The sequence below is a fragment of the Cervus elaphus genome, chromosome 21, assembly GCF_910594005.1.
Source record: "Cervus elaphus chromosome 21, mCerEla1.1, whole genome shotgun sequence".
NCBI lineage: Eukaryota > Metazoa > Chordata > Mammalia > Artiodactyla > Cervidae > Cervus > Cervus elaphus.
This window is the reverse complement of record NC_057835.1, coordinates 40597024-40619182: the sequence shown is the minus strand read 5'-3', so window position 1 is coordinate 40619182 and position 22159 is coordinate 40597024. Positions and strand designations below refer to the sequence as shown.

Here is a 22159-nt window from a genome sequence, read left to right as displayed (position 1 = left end):
ATGCGGGATAGCTTTATCATTCAAAGGGCTTGGTTATAACAATAAAAAGCATTCAAGTGGATGCATGTGAACGTGTGTGTAGATAATTGCATTCACACACAGAAATCTAAATTGCCATGAGTAAGAGTGACACGGTGAGTCATAACCCCAGAACTTAGAAATAAGATTGCCCTCTGAGAGTTAAATGGACATGAACTTGGGCGAACTCCGGGAGGTGGTTGAGGGACGGGGAGGCCTGGCGTGCTGCTGTCCATGGGGTCGCAGAGTCGGACATGACTTAGCAACTGAGCAGCAACAACTGAGGGTTAAAATGAGCCCTTGAGAGAGCACAGGAATGTATAAAGTGATCATTCGTGGTAGGTAGTATGTCTGTGGTTCAGCAGGATTTCCTTGTAACCTGATTTAGTGTATTAGAACTTACCAAGAGTTGGTCACCCAAAGTAGTATTAAAAAAAAAAAAGTCACAGAGGCAAAAATAGGCTGTGTCCATTCGAACGCTATCCAGAGGAGAGCGATGCTGTGGCCAGAACCTTGGAGTATTGTTGCACTGGCAGGGACGTTTTGTTATGGGGAAGGACGCAGGGAGAGGTAGCCAGCCGCGTATGGCTCTATTGGCAAGATCATCCAAGTGAGGAAATGGATGCAACAGGCGTGCTCAGCCTGATGCCATTGGATTCTTGATTCATCTCATGCCTCTGTCTTGATTCCACCGTCACCAGTAACCTTCTAATTTTGGTCAAGCTTCTCGTGGAGGTCTGCCAGTGGGGAGAGCATGCCCTGGTGGCATCAGTGCTGGTCCCAGCCTTTGTGACATTTACCTCGCTCATTGTGAACTGATGAATCGGTCTTCTGGTGTCACACATCAGTCTTGTGAGCTTCGGCGATGGGAGTCGGCCCTGAGGGATGGCGCGGCTTCAAAGGGCTGATGAAACTGGCTTTCTGAGCCAGGAAAGCCGAGACAGGACTTGGGATGGTCACAGAGGAGGTGGTGGGGAGCTGGACATGGCGAAGGGTAATTGGGAAACTCTGTGTATGGCTCTTTTCCCCCACTGTTTCAGTTTCCTTTCCATCAAGATGCCTTATTTTGTTTTTTATTTTAAGTGATGTTTATCAGTTGTGGGAGTGACTGGTCATGGGTGGAAAAATCGAATGTGACTATATTATGTAGACTATACTTACGTAGAGTATATTATATATACATAGTATAGGTGACTATATTATGTAGAGCCCTCTTGGGAGGTGACCCAAGCAACAGCCTCACAAGCTTTGTCTTCCTGGGTTTAAGCATGCGTATTGGTCTACTTGGGCTGCTACAACAAAATACAATGGACATGGTGGCTTACGTAACAGACATTTATTTTTCTTAGTTCTGGAAGCTGGAATTCCAGGATCTGGATGCTAACATGATTGGGTTCAGGTGATTCTTCCCAGCTGGCAGACAGCCTTTCCCCAGTCCATGAACCTGGAGGACAAGAACTCTGGTGTCTCTTCCAGATTTTATAAGAACATTAAGTCCATGAGACTCATGAGAATCTCCCCTTATGAGCTAAACTATCTCCCCAAGGCGCCACCACCAAGTAACATCACATTGGGGGTTAGGGCCTCAACATCTGAATTTGTGAGGGCAAGGAAACACAAGCGCTCATGGTATAAGAGCATGTATGTTACACACACATGCATAGAATATGTTGATTGCTTCAAGTGAAGTCTTTTGGTATAGGTTATTTTGAGACAGTGTCAGCTAAGCTCACACTTCTGGTATGAATTAGACATCCTAAGAATTGTCTATGCCTTGGAGTAGGAAATGGCAACAATTCCATATTCTTTTGCCTGTGGAATCCCACTGACAGAGGAGCCTGGCAGGCTACAGTCCATGGGGTCACAAAGAGCCAGACACACTAACACACATTATTAATATGTACTTTTTGTTAAGAAAAAAGAAGTTTCCTGGGATAGATAACTTCTAAACTCACTTTACAGACCCAAAATTTGGAATAATGTTTTTTCATAGAGAAAGGGAAATGGAATAATCTACTAGTTGATGAAAAATTAGCAATGCATGGGACTTCTGGTTATTGCCACCTGTGTATCCCACTGTATCCCATTCGACACATACGGGCACTGAAAGCCCGCCATGTGCACAACCCTGGGCTGAGTGTCCTACGACTTGCAGACCAGAGTGCTGTGGTTGTGTTCTCAGAAGTTGCAGTACAGTAATGGATGGGACCCTAAAGTCCTATGGGAAAGTGGCATTCTTTCCACATAGAATAGTGATCTGCCATCAGTTGTATGATTTTTTAAAAACCTTTTAATCTGGTCTTCTTTTAGTGATTGACAGTCCTCCTCAAAAATATCTAATTTCCATGTAATGACTTCTGATGTTGCTACAAAGCATGTGCACTGCCCCGGGGGGTCTTCGTGGTGCCCCCCACCATTTCACCAAGGCTCACCTGTGAAGAACTAGCTGAACGCCCTGCTGTTTCCCACGTGCTGTATCTGTTCAGAGCCTTCATGCCAACTGTAGCTCACAGCCTCTCGGTGTGGGGGCCTGACGTGTGCTCAGCGTTGGTGTTTTGTGTTGTGTGGCACGTCAGTTAGCAGGTGACCTGTCTCTGACTTCTTCCCAGAAACACCCTTAAGGACTCAGAAATACCGTCTATAAGAACAGACCAAAGTGCTGACTGCAAGAACTCTTAACACTTGTCATCATTTCCTCCCTGGCGATGTTCTGACCCGTCTTTTTAATGAACCGCTGCATCTAATCAGCTTTATGGTGCTGGCATCACAGCGCGGACACACATTACTACACAGAGCAAGTAGCAGGCACACCATGTGCCTTCCAAGAAAATTGTCCAGGAAAAACTTCTACCCTCCACGTTATGTTAAATATTTTGTTTTAAAAGCACTTCATCTTACTCTGGAAAATCTACGTCTATATCCTCATTTAGCTGGCCAGTCCCCAGTTGACTATGCCATATTGGAACCATTTCCAGCTGGATGCAGGTGAGGAAGGCTGGAGTTAGGTCTGGCTCTCGTCAGCATACTTCTGGCCATACTGTTCAAATTTTGTGTGTGTGTGTGTGGAATCAGAAGTCTTTATTTCAGGGTCTCTCACCCTGGTGTCTTTTTTTCTCATTTATTTTTATTTTCATTTTATATTGGAGTATAGTTGGTTAACGGTGTATTAGTTTCAAGTGCACACGTAAGTGATTCAGTTATACATGTGTCTCTTCTTTTTCAAATTCTTTTCCCATGTAGGTTATTACAGAACATTGAGCAGAGTTCCCTGTGCGCTACAGTAGTTCCTTGTTGGTTATCTGCTTTAAATATAGCAGTGTGTACATGTCCATCCCAAACTTGCCATGCTTCTAAATGCCAGCTCTGGCTACATTAGAGTTACCTGGAGCATTTATTAAACCTCAAGATTTCTAGGCTTCAATTAGGACTTACTAAATTCTCTGGGAATCACACCTCACGTGCCTCTGCTAGGCAGCACATGAGGAACACTGCTTTGAAGTACGTTTATTCTCTCATCCAGCCAATTTTTAATGGGTAGTAAAGCTGGGAGATTTTTGTTTGTTTTTAATCTGAAAGGTGGTGCTAGGAAATTCTTTGAGCTCAACAGATTCTGAGTATCGTCAGAAGCCCTGTAGATAAAACCGAATGAATACGCCTGAAAACCATGTCTGAGAAGATGGGCACAAGTAAAAAATGCCTTTCTGAAGACATTTAAGATAAGAAGCAACGCATGAGAGGTCTACAGATCTAAAGGAGTTGGCTAGATTGGTATTTAAGAGTTAATAAGCTGATTCATATCAATGTATGACAAAACCCACTGAAATGTTGTGAAGTAATTAGCCTCCAACTAATAAAAAAAATAAATAATTTTTAAAAATAAAATTAAAAAAAAAAAGTTAATAAGCATAGTAAATACGTTCAGTGGAATATAAGCAATATAAATACGTATTCAGTGGAATACGTTCAGAATATAGCTTTGTAAGCCCATTGATACAGAATCCTCCAAGAGCCAGATCAGTCTCAGCCTGGCCTATTTAATGGCATAAATTAAGAGGTAGGGGGAGATCTATTTACTTTTTACAAAGAACATTTGAAACTAGGCTTTGTATTCAGGTATTATAGGTCTTTGTTCTTTTTCCAGATAACTAAAGCATATCACTTTTTTTTACAAAGATTCTTTTCCTGGGACCCACTATCACTGAATTGACTGAGTTTCCTCCAAAATAAACCACCTCTTGCCGCTGTTAGCATTTAAGCAGTCTCATCCTTTGCTGGCAGCTGTCACGTTGCTGGGACCTGTCAAAGCAGTTCCCATTTCAGCTTCTCTGCTTTCCACAGTAGACACAGGTGAGACCAGTGGTTACCCAGATAAACCCTAAACTCTTTTAAGTGTTGCCGTTCCAGTCTCACATTTTCAAATTGAAGCATGCGGGCTTTGTGACAGCTTTATTTCCTGTGGTTCTGTGACTCTCTTCTCCCAACTTTAAGAATGTATAACTAGCCATGTCTGCCAGAGTCTATTTTGTTCCTGTTCTTTTTGGTGTGTGTATTTAAGTCAGACATTAGCTTTTCATATGCCTTAAGATAGAAAGATCTGCAAAAATAACTTTTGCACTTACCCCTTAGATTGAAGACATTGAAAGTACTTTATAATTTGTGTTTCAGAGTTAGGTGACTTTAAGGGGAAAATCCATTGGCTTTAAGTGTCTTGACCACTAATTACCTTTGCACGGAACACTTACTATTATGCCTAGATGGGTATTTCAGTCATGCTCTAAAATTGAATGAAAGTGAAGCACAAGTGAAACCAAAGTCTGATGAAATGTGGCATTGAAGGGTGAGAGAAAATATGCCATCAGTGTACTGCGGAGGGGGTGTTGTGTAAAATTAAGTCTGCAGTAGATGAGGGACTTCTCCATCAAAAACCAGGGTTAATTCTCTTCGTGGGTTTTTGAAAGTCAGGACAAGCCTGTTGAAAAACATCTGCTTCCAGGGCTGCTGCTAACTCGTCTTTCTCTTGGTGGTAATGGTCTAGTCAGAGCCCCAAGGAAGGAGCTGGAAAGAAAAACAGCACCTTTTGAATAATTGCAGTTGCCTCTTTTTCTTCGGGCTTCCCTGATAGCTCCGCTGGTAAAGAGTCTGCCTGCAGTGCAGGAGACCCTGGTTCGATTCCTGGGCCGGGAAGATTCGCCTGGAGAAGGGATGGGCTAGCCAAGCAGGATACCTTTCTCTGTGCCAAGAATTCATCCTGCCATAGTTAGTGGATTTAAAAGAAAATTGCCAAGTTTTGTAAAGAGAGTACTTAACCTTAAGTTTAGAAAGGTAAATCTTGACTGTCGGCATGTGATCTTGACCTGTTTGGGAAGTTGGAACGCTGAGTGGTGGCTTTATCTTCTGCAGGATGGACTATGAGATAGAACTCTTATGCTTTTGTCCCTTAGTGCAACCTATAAATGTGGGCCCTCAGGAATTCTCGTTTCTGGGCTTAATATGTTATATTACATGTTGCGTGATATTTTATCTTAAGGATCCACAGGAGCTGTGTGACTTTGGGTTTTTCAGCCACTGCAGCTGTTTCTATATCAGTAAAATCAGGATAATGCCCGCTTGCTAGGATGTTGGTGAGGCTTAACACTTTGGAAAACACCTTGTATAATAAATGGCCATCTCACAATAAATAATTATTCAGATCGTCACAGGAAGAGCAGTGACTAGTCGGTAGTAGGTTTTTTATTTTTTTTCATTTATTTTTATACAATTTTTAAAGGTTATTTTCCATTTACAGTTATTCCAAGATATTAGCTGTGTTCTCCTTGGTGTACAGTACATCCTTGAGCCTGTCTTAACCACCTATAGTTTGTATCTCCCACTCCCCCACCCCTGCACTGCCTGTCCCTTCCTCTCCACTGGTAACCACAAGATTGTTCTCTATACCTGTGAGTCTGCTAGTTTCCCACATTCATGATGCTAAGTGAAATTAGTCAGAGAAAGACAAATGCTATCCCTTATATGTCAAATTTTTTTATTCCACATATAAGGGATAACATATGGTATTTGTCTTTCTCTGACTTATTTCACTTAGCATCATGCCCTCCGAGTCCATCCATGTGGCCATAAATGGCAAAATTTCATTCTTTTGTCAGTTTTGTGTGTCTAAACCTCTCCTTTATCCATTCATCTGTTGATGGAAGTAGTATGCATTTTTAACAATCAAGGATAATTGTCTTTCAGCCCCACCTGGGGTGAGGGCTGGGCATGGAGGCAGGAAGGGACGTTAATAGAGGCAGTGCTCTGGAGTTGACAAGAGCTGGTCAGTCCCTGTAAGCAAGTTGGTGGGTGAGTTCTCCCTTGGATACCCCAGAGGTGATACAGTCAGCTACCTCCCATTTGCAGAGAAGAAGGCCAGTTGGACTGGGTGACCTTGATTTGATTTCCTTTGATGAGAAATGGTGGCTGGGTGAAGCGGTGGCCAAAGGCTCTACAGGGGAGGCTACTGGGGGAGCGGAGAGTACCTGGACAGAAGGGCATTGCCTTGGAGCACATCTGAGGTCTGCAGAGACTCCCTTCTCTGGATGCTGGCCTCCTGAAGTGCTCACAGCTGGTGGGACAGTCTTGTGGTGCAAGTTCTCCTTACTCTCCCCCAAAACCTGCCCATAAAATAACAATGCACCAGGGTCCCTTTTTAAAAACAGGATTCTTTTTTATAAAAATAACATGTGATTGTTAAACAATTCTAAAGTACTCAGGAAAAAAGTCTTGAGACTGCAGAGCCAAAGACAACTGGCTTGTCTTGACTCTGATGCCTGCAGAAACAAGGCCGATGCAAAGCCAGACTCTGAAGGGCCTCTGAGTAAGTTATCCTGTAAAGTGTAACCTACACTTCGGTGTTTGTTTCTAACTGGGTGGTTTAAATGCTCCTTTGATGAAGGGTCATTATGGTTATTTGCATGTTCTCCTCCAGTGTAGATGCTTTATTAAACACTCTTTTAATATATTTAAGTGTTCTAATATATTAAATATTAAGCATACGAGTCAGTTTATTTTTGTATGTGAGCATATACTTTGTATTTTAGTTATACCGTGTAATTTGAATGTGCAGATTAATTATGGTGCTGTCAGCAGTGCTCCATCCATATGAATTCTGCCTCCCTATTCTGCCAGCCGGAGGGAACAGTACAATTACATGGGAAATCAGGACTGTTTCACTTTTATGGCTATCAAAATAGTGTAAATTAATGGTACATATGTGCGTGTGTGTGCTAAGTAGTGTCCAAATCTGTGCAACCCTGTGGACCGTAGCCTGCCAGGCTCCTCTGTCCATAGGATTCTCCAGGCAAGTACATATCACTTTAATCTTTCTCCCAGGGCATGAAACATCCTTGTGTGTAGTCAAAGCCTTATAAAGACATTTTAAAGAAAAAGAGGAAAGGCTAAGTTGATTTAGCAAATATATATATGTTTGCAGCCATGAGAGGAATAAGCCTTTATGCCTTATTTTCATTTTATCACCTCCCGTTCTGTTGTCCACTTTCTCCCCAGGCCCAGATTATATCAAACAGAGATTTCAGGAAGGTGTAGATGCTAAAGAAAATCCCGAAGACAAGGTCCCGGAAAAGCCCCCCACACCAAAGGAATCGCCTCACTTCTACCGCAAAGGCACCACCCCCCCAGAGTCTCCTGAGCCAAGTCCCAGAGAAGGCCGCTCTCCCTCCCCAAAGCCCGCAAGGAAGCAGAACCCCAGTTCAGGGGCGAGACTCAACCAGGACAAACGCAGCGCGGCTGAGGAGAAGGTGACGGCCGCTGTCAACAAGCCCTTGACCTCCAAGGCGCCCCCGAAGGAGGTGGGGGCGGTCGTGCCCTCCTCCAAGTACTCTGGCCGCCACCACATCCCCAACCCCAGTAACGGGGAGCTGCATACTCAGTACCACGGCTACTACGTGAAACTGAACGCCCCCCAGCACCCTCCGGAGGACGCGGAGGAGGAGGGGCCGAGCCAGTCTTCCTCGGCACTGGTGCACAAGCCGTCACCCAACAAGTGGAGTCCCCCTAAATCTGTGACAAAACCAGTTGCCAAAGAAAGCAAAGCTGAGCCAAAAGCTAAGAAGTCTGAACTTGCTATACCAAAGAACCCAGCGAGCAGCGATGCGCGCCCTGCTTTGGAAAAAGAAGCCAATTCAGTAAGTTGTACGAGACGTGGCTCCCTGTCCCTCTGCTCCTCTGGGCTCTTCTGGGGGCATCAGGGGAGACGGGCGCCTTGATGACAAGGAGCCCAGGGCTCTGAATGGTAGCGTTTATTAGCACCAGTGGCCTAGCCACCAGGGGCTCTCCGCGCAGCATTTCCTCCATGTTCACGCGGCCTCCCTCAGGCTTCCTACAGGTGGGCTCACGTGACCACCTTGTCCCAGCTCCACTTTCACAAGCCTTTACCAGCATGTGGTGGTAAGCTTCATGGGAGCTGTCTTATCAGCTCCAGCTGTGGTAACAAAAAACTATATACCTTGAACTGTGTGGTTTAAAAATCAAACGCTTATTTGTCACAGTTCTGGAGGCTGAATGGTCCCAAGATCAAGGCACCAGCAGATCTGAGGTCTGGTGAGAACCCACTGCCTGGTCCATGGACCATGGGCCACCTCTCCCTGAGTCTTCGCAGGGCTAAGAAAGGGGAAACGAATACCGTCAAAGGGCTCCAACCTCATGACCCGATCTCCTCCCCAAGGTCCATCCTCCAGGGCCTGGGGCTTCATTGTGTGAATTTTGGGGCAGGGGACACAAACGGGCAGCCTGTAACAGCAGCTGACTGCTGGGGCTGGGAAGGAATCATGCACCTTGGCCCAGAGGCTGGCCGTTGTGCTCTAACCAGGAGGAGAGTTCCACTGCCGTTTGCTAAGTTCTTAATTTACCTTTAGATTCCACCCCAACGACAGTCAGCATCTTTCAACAAAACGTCTTTTCTGGCTATTGTGAATTATTCTCATAAATGTTTAGTTTGGATTTTATTTAATAGCCAGGCTTTTAAGAACTATTTCTCTCCTGTATAAGAAGTGAAAATTTTCAATTGGTTAAGAAAGTTACTTTGGTTTTCTAATTCCTCAGAGAGTAAATCTTCCTAAAATTTCAGTTTTCTCATAGATGCTAGTTTTATTATGAGTCTTGACCATTTACTGTTTCTATTATTCAACCAGAAAGCTCTCATTGATAGATATCAAAATCCTTATTCAGTAAGGTTTAAAATTCTATTAAATTGTTGACCTGGTCATATGGCTTTGGAAAAGATTGTAATTTAGGGAAGAAGCCACAGTTGACCCTGTATTGACTAGTAATTTCTGAGACATATTTGCGTAAAGGTGTAGATTAATATTTTGGCCAATGAGAATATAACCATCAGTTTACTTTTGTCTGTTCAGTCTACTCATAGGGTTAACATTGAAATTCATTTTCAACTGACTTTTATGTTTGAAATTTCTTAGGTTTATTTTGCTGATATCTATTAACATGGGTTCCCACCTTATTTAAATTCTCACCTTTTTAATTATCTAAATTAATCAAATTAACATGATTAACTTTCCAAGAGTCAAGCTTTTATATAGATACGTGGTTTCCAAAACAGTAGTTTTGAGACTCACTGTTCAGTAAGCATTTTTTTAACATTGATATATCAGTATTCTGATACTAAATATGTGTTAATGTTATCACTACTGAGTTTGTTAAATGTGATAACTTCTCTTTTGGCTTTCAGCATTTATCCATAGGGTTAGTCAAGCTTCCCATATAAATTGGCATTAGTTTGCTTAATTTACAAGAGGAAAATTCAGACAATACAAGGCTATATCGTTCATACCTTTTGGGTACCCATTAGTGGGGTTCAGTTGATTTTAAGAACTCCCTAAGGGAAAGTTTATGCCCCAGTGTCCCTCACATTATGTGAGTTACCTAGTTCTTACCTGTAATAAACTGTTAACTGATTTGTATGTTTGGTGAATTAGCGCCTTCTTGTTTAGAAACAGCATCTGTTTCGTGGATGTGCAGAACATTCAGCTTCTGGGAGTTAGCCAGGCGTCGTGCAGCTCTGCAGGCTGGTCTCTAGGGTTCCCTTGGACACCCCAGGATAGGAGGCGGCCAGCAGCTCTGTACCTCTGTTAGGAGCTGGAAGTCAGGGCTGAATTGGCACCTGGTGGCTCAGACGGTAAAGCGTCTGCCTACAATGTGGGAGACCGGGATTCGATCCCTGTGGGTCAGGAGCATCCTCTGGAGAAAGAAATGACAACCCCCTCCAGTACTTTTGCCTGGAAAGTCCCATGGATGGAGAAGCCTGGTACGCTACAGTCCATGGGGTCGCAAAGAGTCGGACATGACTGAGCAACTTCACTCTCTCACTCAGTAAAGAGTTTAACAATTAACCTTCCCTTCCTTGATAACAGAAAGCTGCCTTTCACACCCCTGGTAACTGTTTTCTTCACAGGGAGTTAGGAACGTGACAGAATCATCCTAAAGGTAGTCAGTGAATGACCTTTAAAACAAAAGAGCACTACATACAATTTTGAAATTAAGACAGTGTGTAAGTTAGAAATTTACAAATAACAACTTGGAAACTCGCAGAAACACTCACACTAAAGCAGACCTTAGAGGGGAAACCAGACTGAGTTCCTCTTTGTGAGACAGTGTTAGAGGTCCACTTTGAGTCAGAATCACCAAACAATTTGCAGAATTGTAGTCAGCCAGCTTCCTGAGAGTGTAGGCTACTAGCTAAGGGTGTGGCCTCTTATGCCAGACACCACAGGTTCAAATCCCAGCTGTGTTACTTACCAGCTCTTTGACTTTTACGCAAGTTTCTTAACCTGTTCTGTGACTTAGTTTCTTCATCTGTACCTGTATCAAGGGTTGTGAAGATTAATATCAGTGGTTGTAAGTTGATCCTTGTAAAGGTCTTAGTGCCTCGCATAGGGTAGATATTCAGAAAGCGCTGTTATTAAGTTCACCTCAACACTAGTTGGAGCATAAACAGTTCATAAATATTTTCCAGTAGGTTTTGATCCATCCTCAGGATCACCCTGGGTATTGATTCCTAGAAATAGAATCTTCGGGGACACAGGCTAACACGTGGGAGAAGGGGAGCCACAGCAGGGATTACTTTACAACCTTCTTCCAGTCTGTGACTCCTGTGGGCAGTGGTTGCACGAGGACTCATGTCCCAGGAAAGTACATTCTATGTGATGCCAAGATTTTTGTAGGATTTTTGCAATATGGCAACTTGGGTAGAAGGCAATAAGGAGATACCTTGAGAACCTTATGATCAAAGAGACTTGTGAGGGGTCTTCTAGTTAGGAGACTCAACTCCTGAAAACAGCCCACACTTTTCTCTTAGCAGTTACACTGATCAGCTTCCAAGTTTGAGATTTACCAACGTTTCTTCTGAATTGTTATAAAACCTAAGGCAGCCATGTTAGATCAGGTTTGAACCACACACACACAGTAAACACATATAATTAACTTTTGCTTTTTTCATGTTTTTGGAGAAGCTTGAAGTTTATCAAATTGTACTAACTCTTCAGAAAATTCTTCATAATTTTAAATGAGTGATAGTCTCTTGAAGAAAAAAATTCTTGAGTTAGAACTTCTTTCCATAGTTTGACTTCCTGTACATTAGTTTCTAACTGCCTGAAAGTTTCTTCTAATCAAGACTTGTACTCTGCCCTGCTTCTTGTATTACACCTGTCTCAGTCAGTCTTCAAAAGCAAGGCTGACTTTTTTTCTTTTTGCTATTTTAAGCTACAACTGGCCACTGCAGTCATATTTATGAGGCTTCACCTTAAAGCTTTCCACTCTGTACCCAGCCCAGGTGTCTGATGAGCACAGAGGTCATGTCTTGATATCCACCTGTTAAACATAGTGTCCCAGAATTTAATTTTTTTACCTGGCTGTTTGAGCCTTTTATTGCCCGTTTACTCTTATCTAAACTGAGTCATCTTTAAAAATAGCTTTATAAGTGGAGCTATACTGGTAGGATAAATATATATGTATATTAGAATATATATGGGAGAAATACTTATTCAATAGAAATTATGTCTGAATAAATATACACAAACCCAAAATACTGACGAATTCAAAAAGTTAGATAAATTCATGGAACCTTTTAAAGACTCAGAGTGGGAGTGAAAGGTCCAGGCACACCATTACTGAAGGTACTTTCTCTATCATTCTGCTTTCTCAGGGTCCCTTGTAAGTCACTGAACTTTGCATCATATTGGTTTGACGTTACTTTCCCTTGTCTTCTTTCATTATCACTCACTATCTTGAGGAATTATGAAATGAAATCCACTAATCCAAAAGAGTTGAAAGGATCCCAGAATTCTTAACAGATTCCTAAGAAAATCTAAACACATTCAGTGAGCAAAGTCTATTCAGTATGTATATTAATAGCATTTCCATAATCTCTGGCCTGAGTAATAATGTTGAAAGATCATCAATTATTTTCTGAGTTCTAAGAGTTTCCCTACATTATTTATATGTTGTAAGCTAACCATAATTGAGGAGTTACATAGGTTAGTACTCTGCTATTAATTTAGAACACAACTATTCTAAAAGACCCATTGGTCATTATCAAGAACTGATGTTTTTCTGATACTATAGGATATAGATGAAAATTCCAGTTTAAAGAAGTTGATGGTAAATTATTTTTAAACTAAGGCCTGTGACTTTAATAGAGATGAAGAACATGTAGTTCTGAAGTGAACAGACCAAAGTTATTTAATCTCAGTTCTAATTTATTCAAACTGTCTGAGTAACCTTGGGCAAGACACTTACCTTTTTGGAGGTGTGTAAAATGGAACTAATAATCACTGTGAAGAATTATTTTCCTCCCGTTTGCTTGGAGTGTAGGAACTAGGCTTTTTCTTCTAAGAATCCCTCTATAACACCCATTTTTATTCCTCTTCTCTGTCACCCTGATTTTATGAATCACCCTGTTCTTCATTTAATACAGTGTTCAGCCACCACATCCATAGTATTGGAAAAGTGGAAGGTGGGTTCTCATTAAATACTGGTTGTCTGGATGAACTGGACAGCCCTTATGTGTGAGTACATAGTGGTGAACAAGGAGGACCCCTGTGGGACTCAGTCTGGGGGAAAAGATGGCAGTTAACAAGAAAGGACAGTAAGGTGTGAAGTGTTAGGACACAGAAAGAGGAGACACTCTGACCTCTACCAGGGAGGATGTGGCCTCATCCAGAAAAGAGGCCTCCTTGAAGGACATGGGACTCAAGCCCTGGACCCCGTGAGATGAGCACTAACCATTGGCAGTTCCAGCCTCCCTTACTCACTCACCACCCTCCACAAATCACATCATTACAGCATCTGAAGACTGACACAGTTTCACTGTAGGATAATCAACTATAGTACAACTGGTTCCTCGTCCGTAAAATGAGAATGAAACTACCTACCCCACCTCCCTTATAAGGCAAGTTTTAGAGTACTTTTAATGCCACTTAAGAATTAGACACTATTTTAATAGTTAATACCAAGAATGCCTCTTTATAGTAAAGATAGCCAAGCACAACCAGATCTAAACAGATGGGTCATACAATGGTTTTGTTTTGTATTTTAAAAAAAGTAAATTTGTGGCACTTTAGACTGTGTGGTATTTATTATAGTGGTACTTACCAAAATAGGATTCTGTGATTTGTTAAAATATAACTTGATTTCTGAAATACTGTGGCTCTGAGCAGAGAAATTAAAAAAAGATCTTGCACAGTAATTTAACAAAAGGGTTCAATTTCCCACTTGTAGTTTTTACCTTAAGGAAGGGATGGTATCCAAAAAGAAGACCAGAGAAAACAAGAGTCAAAGAACCTCCTCCTGAGTTTTTCCTGAACTTTGCCAGAGCAGCCTCACCATCCTTCAGATTTCACTCTCCTGTTTCCAGCTGCCTTGATGAGGAAATGATTTCTTCCTAGAAATCATTACACCCTACCTAACAAAAATGCATCTTTAATTCCCATCAGTTTTAAACCCATTATGGTGAGCTGTCTCACCCAGACTGTTGCCCAGTGTTTTAAGGTGAAGTCAATTATTTTTTAAGTCATTTTTTAGGTTTAATCAATACTAGATTCATTTTTCTGTGAAAGTTCAGAGATGACTCCATCTAAATACAACATAGCTATTTTTAGTTTATATCTTTTAGAACTGTTGTCATTATTCATGCTTTATTTACTGCAACTGTGTTGTTGTTGTTCACACACTAAGTCATGTCCAATTTTTTGCAACCCCTTTGGATGGCAGCATGCCAGGCTTCCTTGTCCTTCACTGTCTGCTGGAGTTTGCTCAGACTCAGGTCCATTGAGTTAGTGATGCTATCTAACCATCTCATCCTCTCCCAACCTCCTCTCCTCCTGTCCTCAATCTTTCCCAACGTGAGGGCCTTTTCTAATGAGTCACCTCTTCACATCAGGTGGCCAAAGTATTGGAACTTCAACATCAGTCCTTCCAATGAATACTCAAAGCTGATTTCCTTTAGGATTGACTGGTTTGATCTCCTTGCTGTCCAAGGGACTCTCTCAAGAGTTTTCTCCAGCACCACAGTTTGAAAGCATCAATTCTTAGGCACTCAGCCTTCTTTATGGTCCAACTCACACCTGTACATGACTACTAGAAAAACCATAACTTTGACTATGTGAACCTGCAGCTGTGTTGTGTCTTTTTAAGTATTTTTGGTAATTGGTTTTGTGAGCTAGTTTAACTGTTGCTATTAACGTGGGAAAGTAACACTTAGAATTTTCTATTTTGTTCTGTTTCATTTCCAGGGCCCTAATTCAATCATGATCATCCTCGTCATGCTGTTGAATATCGGGTTGGCCATTCTTTTTGTTCACTTTCTAACTTGATTGGAATTAGTAAAGGTAAGAATAGCCTTAATTTCTATATAAAATCGCAATCTATCACATTCTTTTCCCCTATTCAGATTTACTTTTTTTTTTTTTTTTAACAACCGTGCATTGTCCTTCAATTTAATTTTGGCTGCGCCTGAATGTGATTCAACATAGTTACTTAATGATATCACTGTTTTGACCCTTCGGTGAAGTCATGACAACTAGTGGTGTGAGCCCACGGTCCTCTGCAGTGGTGTCATCAGCCCTTTAAATGGCACACTCCAGGCAGACTCAGACACAGGGAAGGAGGCTTGGAATTAGGATGGGCTCACAAGAGAGAGAGAGAGAAAGATGGAAAATTCAGCCGGAGGACCTGTCCGGTCCCCCCTGGGAAGGCGTTGTGGCTATGGGGTCCTCTGGGAGCTGAAGCAGTCAACCATGTTGGAGAGCAAAACTTAATAATCATTCTTTCTTAACATCTGCTGAAGCAGCCCCATCCGGCGAAGTTCTTGGCAGTGGCTACTCCATCTGTCCTAGCAGAGTGTGACTAAACTGGAGATATATGGAGCTGCTTTTTTTTTTTTTTTTCTTTTTTTTGACGGAAGTCAACAGCTGCCTTACTATTTTACCATCTGACGTTGCTAGTAGGGAGCTGGGGAAACAAACGACCGCCCTAGGAATGGGTTGGAGGATTGTGTTGCTGCGGCCATGGTTCCAACATTCACTCCGGTCTCAGTAGAGGAAGTAGGCAGCAGCATCACTCACCAGTCTTATGCCACGACCTGCTGCTTTCTCATCTCCTGGAACGTCCCGGGAGAGAAGGTTCTGTCGGCTTGTGCACGGTTCTGTTCATTTCTGCTGTTTACTTAAATCTGATGTGTGGTCACCTACAGCGTGCGGTCCTGGCCGGAGGAGGCACACGTGTCGCATCTCGAGGAAAAGAAAACAACAGAACTCTAGAGAAAATGTGTTTATTTAATAGCAATACATCATTCTTCGTGTCATGTTTAGTCTTCCTAGACCTGTAAAAGGCTATTTAAAATTTAGCAATTTGAAGGCATTATACCTAAGAAATCACTTAAACATTTTTAACACTACTGAGATGAATTTATTTATGCACTTCAGAGGTGCTAAATTTTAAAAGCTGAAAGACAACAGAATTCTAAGAAGTATAGTCAAAATGTTGCATGGGTTGCAGTAATCAGTGTTCAAAGGATTCAGTTTCATTGCTGACGTACTTTAACAACCAAATAAAATCTTGTCAGTGGCTATGTTAATTCCCATGAAAGTTAAGCAAGATGCTATTAATAACTGCTCTTCTCTTTTTTTTTTCCACAACTTACAAATTTTCATTGAATACATTCAGGTAGAGCATAAAGCTTTGTTCAATCAGTGCTTCTCAATTTTATGCCTTTCGTGTTTTTCAAAGTCCTTTTGTAATTTTATTTCACACTTTAAAGGCGTAGACAATTTTTAAGTATCTGTCTTTTGCAGTCCTTTGTTGTTCTGACATAAACGGATTTTTTTGCTGTTTTATAATTTATTCTTTATTACTCAGAAGCATGCTTATTTAGAGAAACTATGTGGGCTTTATATAATTATTTAAAAAGAAAATCAGGGGAGGAAAGTTATCCATTCAATCTTGGTAAAATATTAAGGAGAGGGAGCTATTCCTAAGTATTTTCATGATCTGCATGGTTTAATCAGATTTTTCTTACCTTATTTGCTCCCGTTTCGATGCAGAAGAGAGAAGTCACATGTTAGCACAGATGTGGACTTGAATGTCACCTGCAGGGTAGTAACCCAGTGGTGTTTTTTGCAGAAGTACAATATGTTGAAACTCCTGGGTGTGACCAATATGGAATAAAGAAGAAAGCAGAAAGAGAGCAAATGAAAATTACAACTTGTATATTTATTTTTTACATTTTGCTTTGACTTTTAAATCTAGGAAGTACATTTTTACCCAAGAAACGTTTCAGTTCCCGTGTCGGTGTCCACACTCTCACTGCTCCTTCCTAACCCCACAGCTCTTGATGCTGGGAAAGCTGATTTTTTTTTAAAAAAAATGAAATAAAATATTTAATCTTAAGTGTTTATTTCAAATGTGTAATGCTTTGGAAATAATGGGTAACAGATAATAAAGGATATGTTTATAAAGTGAGCATGTTGGTTCCATTTATAAATATATGTATGATTTATAAGCTTTTTTAAAACAAAGCTCAAATTGTTGGTATTTTTCTAAAATGTGCACAGCTGTATTTTACATGAAAGGCTCTTTCTAATGGGTTGTTATACTGTACTCTACATTTTGGACAGCACATGAAGTCTGCCAATGTACTTAATAAAACATGACTTTGTTTATTTAAAGTTTCTTGCTGTGAAAAAGAACTCCCTACCTGCGAGTTCCGTTATTTATAATCCTTGAAACCAAAATGTATAATGTACAGTTTTCACAACTGTATCTGCTCTAATAAAAAAAAAAGTTGGTTATTAATAAAGTTGCAGGTGTGTTTCCTTTAAGAGTAAATTACTGTCTTGAGTTATGTGGAATTTTTTGATGGTGATGGTGTTGAAAGATCTGATGAAAAATTAATAATAGAAATGGGCGGGGGGCAGCACAGTGCTCAAAGAATCCACCTGGCAGAAGGACACAGTGCTGCACCATTATTTTTTTCTATGTTTCTTTCACCTTGGGCCTTTCAGGTAATTTTGCAAAATAAGCTTCTTGGCTCTGCTCGTTGCCTTCATTGTATATGCACTCAGTCATGTCCAACTCTTTGCAACCCTATGGACTGTAGCCCGCCAGGCTCCTCTGTCCATGGGATTTCCCAGGCAGGAATACTGGGACGGGTTGCTATTATTTCCTTATCCAGGGGATCTTCCCGACTCAGGGATCAACCCGTGTCTCCTGCATCTCCTGCACTGGCAGGCGGACTCTATCAGCTGAGCCACCAGCCAGAGTCATTAACTGTATTAGTGCCTTATCCCAGGTTTTAAGTCCATTCCTGTTTTCAAGGAAAACGTCAAGTTGAAGTAAATCTCCTGCACGGGCACTTTGCAGTTAGTTTTTTGACCATTGTGGGCCAGAGAAATTGGTATGTTACTGTAGCCCCTGCTGCTTAGGTACTGCTGCTGCTAAATCACTTCAGTCGTGTCCGACTCTGTGCGACCCCATAGACGGCAGCCCACCAGACTCCCCTGTCCCTGGGATTCTCCAGGCAAGAACACTGGAGTGGGTTGCCATTTCCTTCTCCAATGCATGAAAGTGAAAAGTGAAAGTGAAGTCGCTCAGTCACGTCCAACTCTTAGCAACCCCATGGACTGCAGCCCACCAGGCTCCTCCATCCACGGGACTCTCCAGGCAAGAGTACTGGAGTGGGGTGACATTGCCTTCTCCGGCTTAGGTACAAGCAGCTTAAATAAACTTATACTTGAACAAACTTGCTGCAAGTTTGCAGCCTTTGAAGCCATACTGGCTGCTGGCCTCACTGGCTTGATGCGTCAGCAAGCAGCCTATGAGGAATAATAAAAAGGGCTTCTCTAGAAGAACAGCTTCCCAGGAAGCTGCCACAGTGCCTTTAAATCCCAAATTGGTCACTCCTATTGTGAGCTAAGGTATCAAAGACCCCCACAAACATAATGCAGAGTTATTGGCTCTAGGTATTAACAGATTTATCAACTCAGATGATTCCTCTCCTAGCAAATCCCCCAGGAACAGAACACAGAACAGACTATTTTGGAGCAGGCAGGAGAAGCACAGGGTGCTAGGACAATTACCGACTCCAGATTCATGTCCAAACCACAGATTTTGGTGGCTGAAGCCAAAAGCTAGGGTGAAGACTGTGTGGTTGGGAAATCTGGAAAATATTCGATGTGCCCTTTTCACACAATAACTATTTCAAGAGTCATGGTGAGCAGCTCCCTGGGCTTCTGGTTACACGCACAGCCCCCACCCACCCACTCCAGACTTTGGAAGAATATGTAGACTCGTGTCTGCAATACCACAGGCACTATGGACGTGGCATATCCGCCAAGAGAGTGTAACAATTCAGCAGGCTGTGTTTGATTATCCCAGGTTTATGAATTATCTGTGTCCAACATTTCCTTCTTTCCCCAAGTACTGGAGAAGTACTTAGGAGTCTCTCATAGGAGTCTGAAATATCGGAGTAGGGACTGATATTCTCTCAATAGGGGTCTGATATATGGGAGTAAGAGAAAATATCAAAATGTATAGAATGCAGTGAATACTGATTAACACAGTAGTATGGATGAAATTTTGCCTGTGGTTGTGATTGATTGTGGATTCTTCGCTAATCTGTGCCCCCCTGTAAAATGGGCAGAACCATAGCGCCAACCTCACAGGGCAGATCTAAGGAGGAAATGAACTTATTTACTTTAAGTGCTTAGGATAGTATCTGGCACAGAGAAACTGCTTTGGCCATGTTAGCTTTTACTAATTGGAGGAGCTGGGAAAAAAATTTAATTCGTGTGTCTCAAATTTTAAAAATACAGTAAGATCCCACTAAAGGCTCTTTATAAAGGTGAATTATGCCATAGGTCATAGGTGGTTCTTCAGTGGTAATCACTGAGTCTCTCTCTCTGTGAATATAAAAGGCCACACTTAACGGACCTCCTTCTCTACACTGAAATGTGATTTTTAGTAGAGAATGTGACATTTGCTTTACAAAGAACTTCTTTATCTCAGAGTCTTTTAAGGTCCCTATGAAAGATTTCCTGCAGGTTGACTTGCCTAAGGTTATGTAGCCGAAAAGTTGTAAATATCTGTAAGAGAGTCCCAGCTGTGACTCTACATATTATGCTTTTTCATTTCAGTATATTGACTAGCGTTATTCCACACTGTCGTACTTATCAGCTATGAAAAGGCAGACAACATGATGAAATTCAGGGTAACAGTGTGGGTTCCGTGAGCCCATTTCCATAAGTTCCTGAGTGCTACTCAGTAGATGTAACTATGGAAGCCTATCAGAAGTTCTGAATAATGTACTTAAAATCCTAAATGTTAGATGTATTTAAAAGTTGCATAACTTTTAGAAATGTATTTATATATTTATTTTGAACCTTAAAATACTAAGTATTATTTATTTATACCATGTTCTTGAATTGGGAGAATCGGTATTGTGAAAAGACTCCACTACCCAAAGCAATCTACAGAGTCAATGCAATTCCTATCAAATTACCAGTGGCATCCTTCATAAGAATTAGAACAAAAAATTTTACCATTTGTATGGAAACACAGAAGACCCCAAATAGCCAAAAGGATCTTGAGAAAGAAAAACTGAACTGGAGGAAATCAGGCACCCTGACTTCAAACTATACTACAAAGCTACAGTAATCAAGACAGTGTAACTGTCACAAAAACAGAAATATAGATCAGTGGTACAGGATCAGAAGCCCAGAGATAAGCCCACGTACCTATAACAAAGGAGGCAAGAATATACCATGGAGAAAAGACAGCCTCTTCAATAAGTGGTGCTGGGGAGACTGGAGAGCTACATGTAAAAGGATGAAATTAGAACACTACCTAACACCATACACAAAAATAAACTCAAAATGGATCAAAGACCTAAATGTAAGACTGGACACTATAAAACTCTTAGAGGAAAACAGGAAAAACACTCTGACATAAACCACAGCAAGATCTTTTTCAACTCACCCCCTAGAGTGATGAAAATAAAAACATAAATGGGACCTAATTAAAAGTTTTTCCACAATAAACCATAAACAAGATGAAAAGACAACCCTCAGAATGGGAGAAAACATTTGCAAACAAAGCAATGGACAAAGGCTTAATCTCCAAAATATATAAACAGCTCATGCAGGTCAATATCAAAAAAACAACCCACTCAAAAAAATAGGTGGAAGACATAAATATCTCTCCAAAGAAGACATACAGATGGTGAAGAAGCACATGAAAACATGCTCAATATCCCTAATTATTAGAAAAATGGAAATTATTAGAAAAATGCAAGTCTTACCAGTCAGAATGCCGATCATCAAAAAATCTACAAACAAATGCTGGAGAGGGTGTGGAGAAAAGGGAACCCTCATGCACTGTTGGTGGGAATGTAAATTGATATAGTCACTATGGAAAACAGCATGGGGGTTCCTTAAAAAAACTAAAAATAGAACTACAACATAACCCAGCAATCCCATATATACCCTGAGAAAACCATCATTCAGAAGGACACATACACCTCAATGTTCATTTGTAGCACTACTTACAAGAGCGAGGATATGGAAACAACCTGAATGTCCAACAAGAGATGAATGGATAAAGAAGATGTGTGTGTGTGTGTGTGTGTGTGTGTGTGTGTGTGTGTGTGTGTGTGTGTGTGTGTGTGTGTGTGTGTGTGTGTGTGTGTGTAATGGAATATTACGCAACCATAAAAAGGAATGGAGTAAGGTTATTTGTAGAGCTGTGGATAGACCTAGAGTCTGTCATACAAAATTAAGTAAGTCAGAAAGAAAAACATAATTAACGCATATGTGTGGACTCTAGAAAATGGTGCACCTATTTCCAGGGCAGGAGTAGAGACGCATATGTAGAGAATGGATGTGTGGACACAGATGGGGTGGGGGGGATGGGACAGATTGGGAGATTGGGATTGACGGCTGCTGCTGCTGGGGCCGTGTGTAAAGTGTGGCTAGCACAGGGAGCTCAGCTCAGGGCTGTGTGATGATCCAGAGGGCTGGGGTCGGGGGTTGGGAGCGAGGTCTTAAGAGAGAGGGGATTTATGTATATATATAGCTGATTCAGAGCAGAAATTAATACAACATTGTAAAGCAACTATACTCCCAATTTAAAAAAAAAAGTTCTGGAAAGAGTACTTAAAATCCTAAATGTTAAATGTATGTAAAATTTCATAACTTTTAGTAAGGTATTTACATGTTTATTTTTGAATCCTAAAAAATACTAAATATTAGTAATAAATGTTTAGCTTTTAAATGCAAACTTGCTTGGTATTTTGGAGTAAGAGGCACATTATACATGAAGCTGCTGTGGGTGTATGTTTGAACCTGATCTCTAGGATTAACCCAGAAATCGCAAATAGAAGCCTTAAGAGATTTAGATATAAATCATCATGTTCTTTTGACCCTTGATCTCAGTATCCCATAAAATTGCCTTGGTATTGTCTTGAATCCCAAGTCTGATTTAGGTCAACTGTTAGTAGAATTAACACAAAAATGAGGGCCTGAGATTTGGTCAGCCAGTGATTGATAAAGCTGTTCACTTACTGTGGTGAAGACTATTAGCCCCA

At 41.3% G+C, this 22159-nt stretch overlaps 1 protein-coding gene across 5 annotated transcripts in view; it reads left to right on the top strand.

The window, feature by feature from the left end:
* Window positions 1–17373, top strand: part of JPH1 (junctophilin 1) — an 87951-nt gene extending 70578 nt beyond the window's left edge. Inside the window, exons 4-6 of one of the 5 annotated variants that reach the window (XM_043880490.1) lie at window positions 7558–8195; window positions 14814–14909; window positions 15371–17373. In XM_043880490.1, coding sequence (XP_043736425.1) covers window positions 7558–8195; window positions 14814–14894 — 719 coding nt within the window. In that variant the 3' untranslated portion in view covers window positions 14895–14909; window positions 15371–17373. Of the gene's footprint in view, window positions 1–7557; window positions 8196–14813 lie in introns of those variants that run through there. The other 4 variants (XM_043880491.1, XM_043880492.1, XM_043880489.1 and 1 more) reach the window with 4 other exon arrangements.
* Window positions 17374–22159: the final 4786 nt, after the last annotated feature.